The 8,723-nt window shown below is 31.5% G+C and overlaps 1 protein-coding gene across 2 annotated transcripts; it reads left to right on the forward strand.

Moving 5' to 3' along the window:
* The first annotated feature begins 1,146 nt into the window (after positions 1–1,146).
* LOC108321920 (syntaxin-61) lies at positions 1,147–5,523 on the forward strand. Of its 2 annotated transcripts, none has more exons than XM_017553833.2 (7): positions 1,147–1,352; positions 1,851–1,961; positions 2,399–2,512; positions 2,650–2,843; positions 4,675–4,765; positions 4,968–5,033; positions 5,232–5,523. In XM_017553833.2, the coding sequence occupies exons 1-7, from the start codon at positions 1,299–1,301 to the stop codon at positions 5,340–5,342; spliced, it is 741 nt and encodes a 246-aa protein (XP_017409322.1). In that variant the 5' UTR covers positions 1,147–1,298; the 3' UTR covers positions 5,343–5,523. The 2 variants fall into 2 exon arrangements, with proteins under 2 accessions (XP_017409322.1, XP_017409323.1); XM_017553834.2 differs by having other exon boundaries at positions 1,148–1,352; positions 1,889–1,961.
* The last annotated feature ends 3,200 nt before the right edge of the window (positions 5,524–8,723 follow it).

Consider the following 8,723-nt stretch of genomic DNA (forward strand, 5'->3'; position numbering starts at 1 on the left):
TAAACCGACCAAAGAAAGGAATAAATAATCAACTTATTCTATCAGAGAAACTGATCCGGTGAAAGTGGAGAGCTAGCCTCAAGGATCATCCTAGCGGTCACTGATTTTTAAAGAAACAAACAGGGAGTTAGAAACTCTAGAGAGAAGTGAGAAAGCTATGGAAAGTTTAGAGAAATGATATGATTTAAGATAATACAACTAATTTATAGAAATTTTATTTATACTTTAAATTTTTAATATTAAAATAATCAAATTTTATTATTTAAAACATATTATTAATTCTAGAAACACGATTTTTTAAATCTCACAAAGTAAAATATTTAAAGAAACAAAAATATTTGTAGAGAAAACGAATACTTTTCAAAGAAAATAATTGGCTAACAGAAAAACAAAGGAAAAATAAAGTAACATATAAGTTCCTATTATTATTATTATTCACTAATATTATAAAAAAGGCATACTAGTATCTTAAATAATAAAAACAAAAAAAAAATATTTTTTAGTTTTAATTATTTTTTATTTTCATTTTAAATTGAGGAATAATTTGAACCTTATCCATTTGAATTTAGAAAAGGTTTCTTACTCTCTAAAAAAATATTTTCGTTGCTAAATAATAAATTGAATGACCTAAATACAGTTTTGAATTCAAAATTTTAAAATTTAAACTCCAAATTCCAGAGCGTATTTTGGTCTCCTAGATTTAGTATTTAGAAATTAAAATAATATATTTTGAAATTGAAAAACCAAAATCAAAGTTAATTTAAAAATTTAGAGACAAAAGCAGAATTTAATTTAATTTGTTTATATAAAAAAGATATAAAAGGTGTACACATTTACAAGAAGTAAAATATACTATTAAAAACTAAAATAGTAAAACAAAGTTTTATAAGCCAAAACAATTAAGAAATATTTCAAAACTTAAACTGAATTATAAGAACAATACACGCGCGCGCGAACATATATATATATATATATATATATATATAAATAAGTTGAAATATAGTTAGAAAATATATCACAAGTTTAATTATTTTAATACGTTGTAATAATATTTTTCAAAAACTACATTCATGAATATATTTAATTTCTTTAAATAAAAAATACTCTAATTTTTAAACTGCAATTATAATATATTTTGATTTTGATCCAATTTGTGCTTTTATAGGTCTATGTATGTTTCCCGCAAGAAGAACTGATAGGTTGAACAATCAAAGGTAAAAAGAAGCAAAATTCAAAGCAGTGTTTGTGTTCATCGTGAAGTGTTCTCCCATCTGAATCATTCATTCCTCTCTCTTAATATGCCCTCTGCTCAGGATCCATTTTATGTTGTCAAGTCCGAGATTCAAGACTCGGTAATTTTTTTTCTTCAATTATTTTATTTTCTTAACAATTGGGATTTGATTTTCATTTTTCCTTGGATGATTCATGCTGCGTATTTGAGTGAATGAAGGCTATTTTATCTTTTTTCTTTTAATGGTCTTTCTGGTCATTGAGATTTGGTTTTGTCTCTTAGGTTATTATTAATATAATTAGGCTTTTCCCGACGTAAATTTGGGAATTTTGAAGGAAACCCAATTGCGATCTGTGGCTTTGTAGTGTGCGGACCGCACGATTTCTTGTGGGTGTATGACTGATTGGAGCTTAGAACACACTAAAAGAAAATTATTGTGTGTGAATTTGGGGTTTTATGTGGAAATTGAAATGGTATCGGTGATTGAAACAGGATATTATGCTAAACAAATGTGAACTGATGAGTTGTTGGTGTTTTGATTTGTTTTTCGATGGATCAGTTCTTTTCATGTGGGATTATGTTTAGTTAATTATCTGTTTATTTGTTAATTTCTGTGAAGATTGATAAGCTGCAATCTACTTTTCATCAATGGGAAAGCACTTCCAATGCTGCAGAACAGGGACGTCTTACGAAGGAGGTTCGCGCTGGATGCGAAAGCATAGAGTGGCAGGTAGACCTATTGCATGCATCTGCAGAATCAATGACAGAATGACTTATCGTTTGGTCATTGATGAGCTTTTTCATTCTTTCAACATGTTATTGTCATAAGTTGCATGAATTCAGATCTAGTAGATTAGACATGCTTTTTGGAGGCTTTTGGTGTCCAATATCTTGATGATTTCGTTTAATTCTCCAAAACACTTCGATCCTTATTCTTTTGAGTTCCTTGAGGTTGGGGTACCTTGAAAAGAAAAAAAAAAACCTGGTTATTTGAATGCCCTTTGAAACGTTTCCAAGTTTGATCTAAATATCATTTTTGGAATACAATTATAAATTTATAAATTAATATATTTGAGTTTAATACACTTTTAGAAATGTTGCCCATTTTCTCTTCTTCTGCAACCGAACGTATATACGACTGCTGAAGTCTGATTTTTTGATAGAAAGGTGGATGAATTGGATAAAGCAATTGCTGTAGCGTCTAGAGATCCTTCTTGGTATGGAATTGATGAAATTGAGCTTGAAAGCCGAAGGACATGGACAAGCAATGCTCGATCTCAGGTATCTAAAATGTCTGCCAAATTTTAGTAAGTAGGGAAGACTCAATAGGTTTTTTTGAATGCTCAAATGCTGTTTATTATCATTATTTTCTTGTAAACATAATGCCCAAAATATTCTTTGTCACGTTGCATTATTAGGTTGTCACAATGAAGAAAGCAATGGAGGCTGGAAAGGGCTCAAGTACCACAAGCCACAGCAGTGTAAATGGGATGCGCCAAGAACTCATGAGGCTACCAAGTTCTCATAAAAATGATACCTACAACCAGTATGCTGCCCGAAATAATGATGATTTCATACAATCAGAATCAGATAGACAAATGCTTCTTATAAAGTACTTCTCCCCTCTTATCCCTCACGCTAATTTAACTTGATTTTGGATGTCTTTTGTTCTACTTTGGCATAACAATATTTTTTAAAATTGACTTTTGTATATTTTTGTGGGATTAAACTCTAACGATAGCCATTTTTCTGCATATATGATTACAAGAATGTATTGTTTATTTGGTTTACCTCTTAAGTGGATTAAAATATTGGTCAGTCTTCCCACTAGCTTTCTAAGACACGAGGAAAATGTTTTCTGTATGCATGAAACTCATACCAAAATGTTTTTGGGGATAACCCTAATTGTAGGTGTGGCAAAATGAGTTAATCCATTCTGTCCCGCCATCAACCCCTCAAAGCAAGGCAGGTTAGCTTGTTGGTGAAAAAGGGTTGAAGGATCCAACACACCCTGTTTAGTAACACGTCAATGGGTCGGCCCATCAAGGGGTTGTGGAATAATTGTTATAATCTAGTTCTTCTTGATGAATTTTCCATACCAATTGAGTAATTCAATAGATTATTGCATTGTTTATTTTTTTTAGAATTGCTAAGATACAGCTCAAACACCACACTTGCTTCATAGAGTTATATTTTTTCTTATAACATTATAAAAAAATTGGATGCAAATAAGAATAATTATTGGTAAACGTTGATACATTTAAATTGAAAGAATAATCCGCAGGTTGACCTGCTTTGACTCACTGGCTTGGGTTGAGCCAGCTTGGTGGGTTCAACTATCTAACCCACCTACCAAGAGACGGTGGATCGATCCGGCTGTTTGGATTTGCTTTGTCAAGTCAACCCTACCTATTTGTTGAATAAACTGTGACGTTAAATTTAAGTGATTCTTCTGTGTGTGATTGCTGGGAAATTCTCTACTCATCGTTTCATTTACTGCTTATAATTTTTTGTTAGTGATTCTTCTGTGTGTGATTGCTGGGAAATTCTCTACTCATCGTTTCATTTACTGCTTATAATTTTTTGTTAGTGATTCTTCTGTGTGTGATTTCTGAGAAATTCTCTACTCATCGTTTCATTTACTGCTTATAATTCTTCTGTGTGTGATTGCTGGGAAATTCTCTACTCATCGTTTCATTTACTGCTTATAATTTTTTGTTAGTGAAGAAAAAATTTTCATTACCATTTTTTTATAATTATTTGAGTGAGGTTTGGATCTACGCCTGGTATTTGCTTATATCTTTGTGGTTAAACCTCTCTATATGCACTTCTAGGAAGAGGAAGAAAAATTGAATTTTCATAAACTAAATAAGCTTCATTTCCTGCTTGTAAATTTATTTTTTTTTGGAAGAAAATTTTCACATTATCATGTTTATAGTTCTTTGAGTGATGGTGGTTCTAATATGGGTATTACTTTTATATGTTTGGATAAACTTCTCTAAATGAGCTTCTTCATAAACTAATATGTGCTTCTTCATAAGTTAAAATGAACATAAGCATGAGTTAATTAGTTAAAATTTCCTCATAGTAGTTTCTCTAAGAGATAATTTTTAACTTATGCATAACCTAATTTTAATTTATAGAGAAGTTTATTTCATTTCTTTCTTCATTTTCTGCTTAAAGTATTATGAAGAAATTATTTTAAACAAACCTTTCAAGTAATTACTGCAATGGTTGCTTTCTTTTCTTCTTGTCTCTTAGCATTCAAAAGAAATCAGAAAGAGGAATAAAGTCCGTAGGTAACCTTGACAAAGGCAAAATGTATGAAATACACTGCTCGGGAATTTAGACAAATTTTATGCCCATGGTTCTTCTTTCTGGAAATACAATCTGCTTCTGGTTGCTATTTTTTATTTATTTATATATATCTATTATGGTGATAGGAAACAGGATGAGGAATTAGATGAGCTTAGTGAAAGTGTACGAAGAATTGGAGGTGTTGGACTTACAATTCATGATGAACTCACTGCACAGGTAATGGTTTGAGAGGTTTTTACTCTCCTTGTTTCTATCCATTTTGCTTCAAAACATTGATGGCTAGGTAGCTTCCTGTCTTCACGTGTTTCCTTCAATTTGCTAGAACAAAACTATTTTTTTGGCTTTAGCTCTGAAATAACTTTTTTTTTATCTGAAATTTCTGGTTCTTACACTGTCAATATCAATTTTAATGCTTCAGGACAGGATTCTAGAGGAACTTGGTTCTGAGATGGACAGTACAACAAATCGTCTTGATTTTGTCCAAGTGAGTTCTGCATCTATTCTTCATTTTACTCCTTCAAATCGTCTAGTTTGGTTTTATCTTTTGAGAAATTAATTACATGAAAGAGACAAATTTTACCTCTTTGATTGCTGCTATGAATTAATAACAAAGCACATGTTGATTGTGATACATACCGACTCTAGAAGAGGTTCATATTTTGCTCTTCTATTATGCTTGCAGAAAAAAGTGGGAATGGTTATGAAGAAGGCTAGTACAAAGGGTCAGATCATGATGATATGTGCTTTGCTGGCTCTGTTCATCTTCCTATTTATCTTAGTATTCTTCACCTAGTCATTGAGATCGGTCCAGTCTCTCTGCTCTTTGTACATGAAAAGAGATCTCATTTTTTGTTGAGATTCAAGATTAATAATGGAAATGCATTTAACTATCAGTTAAATGGAGGCCTTATTGTTTTATATTTTTGGGAAATTTCTGATTGTGATGAAAATAGATAGCAATGTATTTTAAGATTTATGTTAGGATTTTTTATTCTGGATACATTGGATTAAACCATTTTCTGCCGCATGTAGTTTTTCTTCACTGTTGTTTGTGTACTTTATTCAAATAAAAGGATTAATGAAGATGAATTTCAAATTTAAAATATTAATTATGAAAGAGATCAAACTTAAGAGACTTAAGTACTCTTTTTTTTTTATTTCTATTATATATATATATATATATATGATTTAATTAAGTTTCAATTTTCTTATAAATTTAAATATTTTTCATGTTTTTGTCATTTAATTTAACTAATATGATTATTGTAACATCTTATTTTTTTGTTTGGTAAAATCTATAATCAACAATAACGTGATTAAAATAGAAGCTTATTCTTGTTTTATTGAAAATCTTAATTATAAAAAAAATAGTTTTACAATCATAATCTTTAAAAAGAAAAATATTAGGTTAACATTTTGTTCACTTGAATGGATTTGAATGGATTTGGGGGAGAGTGATTGAATGGATTTGAGAGGATTTGAAGGTAAATTTTGTGTTGTTTGAATTTGGAGGTAAGTGAGATTGGATTTCTAAGTAAATTTTTTTTAATATGTTACATTAATTAAATCCTACATTAATTCTTACAAATTTTACTTCTAAATTCACTATTACTTACTTTCAAATCCACTCAAATAAACAACAAAAAAATTTACTTTTAAATTCTCTCAAACTTATTCAATCACTATCATCCAAATTCATTCAAGTGAATAAAACCTAAATGTTTTTTTCCAGAAATCTTCACATCATAATCAATGTAAACGGAAACCAATATTGAGTGCTCAACATATAGTTTTTAAGTTTTAATTGTTCGTTTTGTAAGATCTATAATGAACAATAATGTAATTAATGCAACATCTCAATTTTATGTTTCATAAAATCTATAATCAACAATAATTAAATTAAAAGTTTATTCTTGTTTTATTGAAAATCTTAATAATAAAAAAAAATTCATTGTTTTACAAACATAATTTTTGTTGAAAAAGAAAAATATTAGGTTAAAAGTTTTTTACCAAAATTCTTCAGACGACCACTTTCTTTAAGTTTTGCAATTTCTTCAACACATATAAAAACAGGTAGAAACTACTATCACATATGATAAGCTACTAAAATAATATAAAAACCTTAATTTTGAAAATAACTTCAAAAGTATTTAAAATCTTAAAAAAGTTTGAATAGTTATTTGAAAATTTAAATAATTAAAAATAATTTATCAATAATTTTTAAAACATAACAAAATATTAAATCAGAGTTATCAGTCGAGAAACATTAGTCTTATGACTTTGATACTCGAGAACCAAAGATCAAACATCAGTCATTAAGATTCTTTGTTTAGAGGCACAAGTCTTCTGATTTTCATACTTCAAAGACCATATACAAACAAGTACACTCAAACATAATTAGTGGAAGGGTTAAATATGTTTTTAGTCTCTAAACTATCAAGCGAATTTGTTTTTAGTTCCTTTTTAAAGTAAGGTACATTTTAGTCCTCCTCCTTAAGGAAATCTTAATTTTTGATCCTCCAAAACTAACACCGTTAAAAATCAGCTGATGTGGCTAACGGTGGTGTACCACGTCATTTTTTTTTCTGACACTAGGTAATCTTTCTCGGCTCCTCTCCCTTCCTCTCCCTCTGACTCTACAACAACCACCTCCGACGCCACCTCGAACACCTCTGGTGCCACCATCAACTGCAAAACCCCTATGCGCAACCACCCTCCACCACGCTCACCTCCATGAACATCGTAAAACCTCCATCTCCAGTGCCCAGAAATCACCCCAAATCGCGTATCAGTTCATCTCCTTCCACCACCACAGAAACCCAAATCAGAAAACTAAAACTACCCAAACCTTCATCGCGATCTCTTCCATCATTAACCCAATTCGCACAAGAATCGCAAACCTGCAAACAGAAACTGGATCGAACCATCATACTCATCGCGCATCATCAACATAGAAACGAAACCACTAAAATCGCTAATCAACCCTTCTCTATCGCGAAACCCATGGAACAACAATCGTGAATCGCATCAGCCATCGCATACCACTATGTCTTCTCTTTCGTCAATCGCACCAACTTGCATCAAAAATCAGAACCAGAAAACCTAACCACAATCTTCGCATAGCCATGGAAAACCCAGAAACCACCCATCGCAGAGCCTTCCTCACATAATCTCGAAATCCACCGGCGACGCCTTGGGCCAAGTCGAAGGACCGTTGTGGCAGCCGGCTCAGTTGGGAGAGTAAAGGTCACACGTCTTTAATGTCACCGGCGGCGTCTTCGGCTAGCGGTGGTTGGGGAGCCAAGGCGTTAGGGTTCGCGATCGAAAGAGGTCAGTCTGCTGTGAAGGGTGCGAGTTCTTCCGTTGGAGGCACCGGCGGAGACGCCTTTGGCCGACCAGAGGGGGGTGCTGGCTCGATAGGTGCTGGCTCGGTAGGTGCTGCTGGTCTCACAGACAAAGAAGAGGGTGTTTTGCCCAGGAAAAAAGAAAGACAACTAACGTCAAGGAGAAGCTGACGTTTGCATTGGAAAAATTCAACGTGGTAAACGATAGAAATAAAAGATGTCAACACGTGGCCAGACGTTAGACACGTCAGCTTTTTTTTTTAACGCCATTGGTTTTGGAGGACCAAAATTAAGTTTTCCTTAAGAAGAAAGACTAAAATGTACCTTATTTTGAAAGAGAGACTAAAAACAAATTCATTTGATAGTTTAGGTACTAAAAACATATTTAACCCTTGGTAGAATTCTCTACTGAGAATCATGCGTCCATCTGAACTTCAACATTCTAACCATCCATTAACAACCATAAATTAACCCAAATTATATATCTACACCAAGTCAAAAATAAAAAAAATAAAATTTAAATTTCTTTGTCTTTTACTCTTCACTTTTTCCTTCTCTCCTCGTAAAAACTCAACCATTAAAATGTTTTCCTTTCTTTAACCTTAATAAACCTTGTTCTTAAGTCCCCCCACCACCACACACACACGTGTTAATAAAATAATATATTTTTTAATATATATATATATATATATATTAAAAAATATATTATTTTATTAACACTTATTATTATCTAATAATAATATAAAAATATATCTCATAATATTTAACTATATATAGGTTAATTTGTAACCATATTTAATATAACAATATTAATGAATATATCCTGATAT

The sequence above is a fragment of the Vigna angularis genome, chromosome 6, assembly GCF_016808095.1.
Source record: "Vigna angularis cultivar LongXiaoDou No.4 chromosome 6, ASM1680809v1, whole genome shotgun sequence".
Taxonomy (NCBI): Eukaryota; Viridiplantae; Streptophyta; class Magnoliopsida; order Fabales; family Fabaceae; genus Vigna; species Vigna angularis.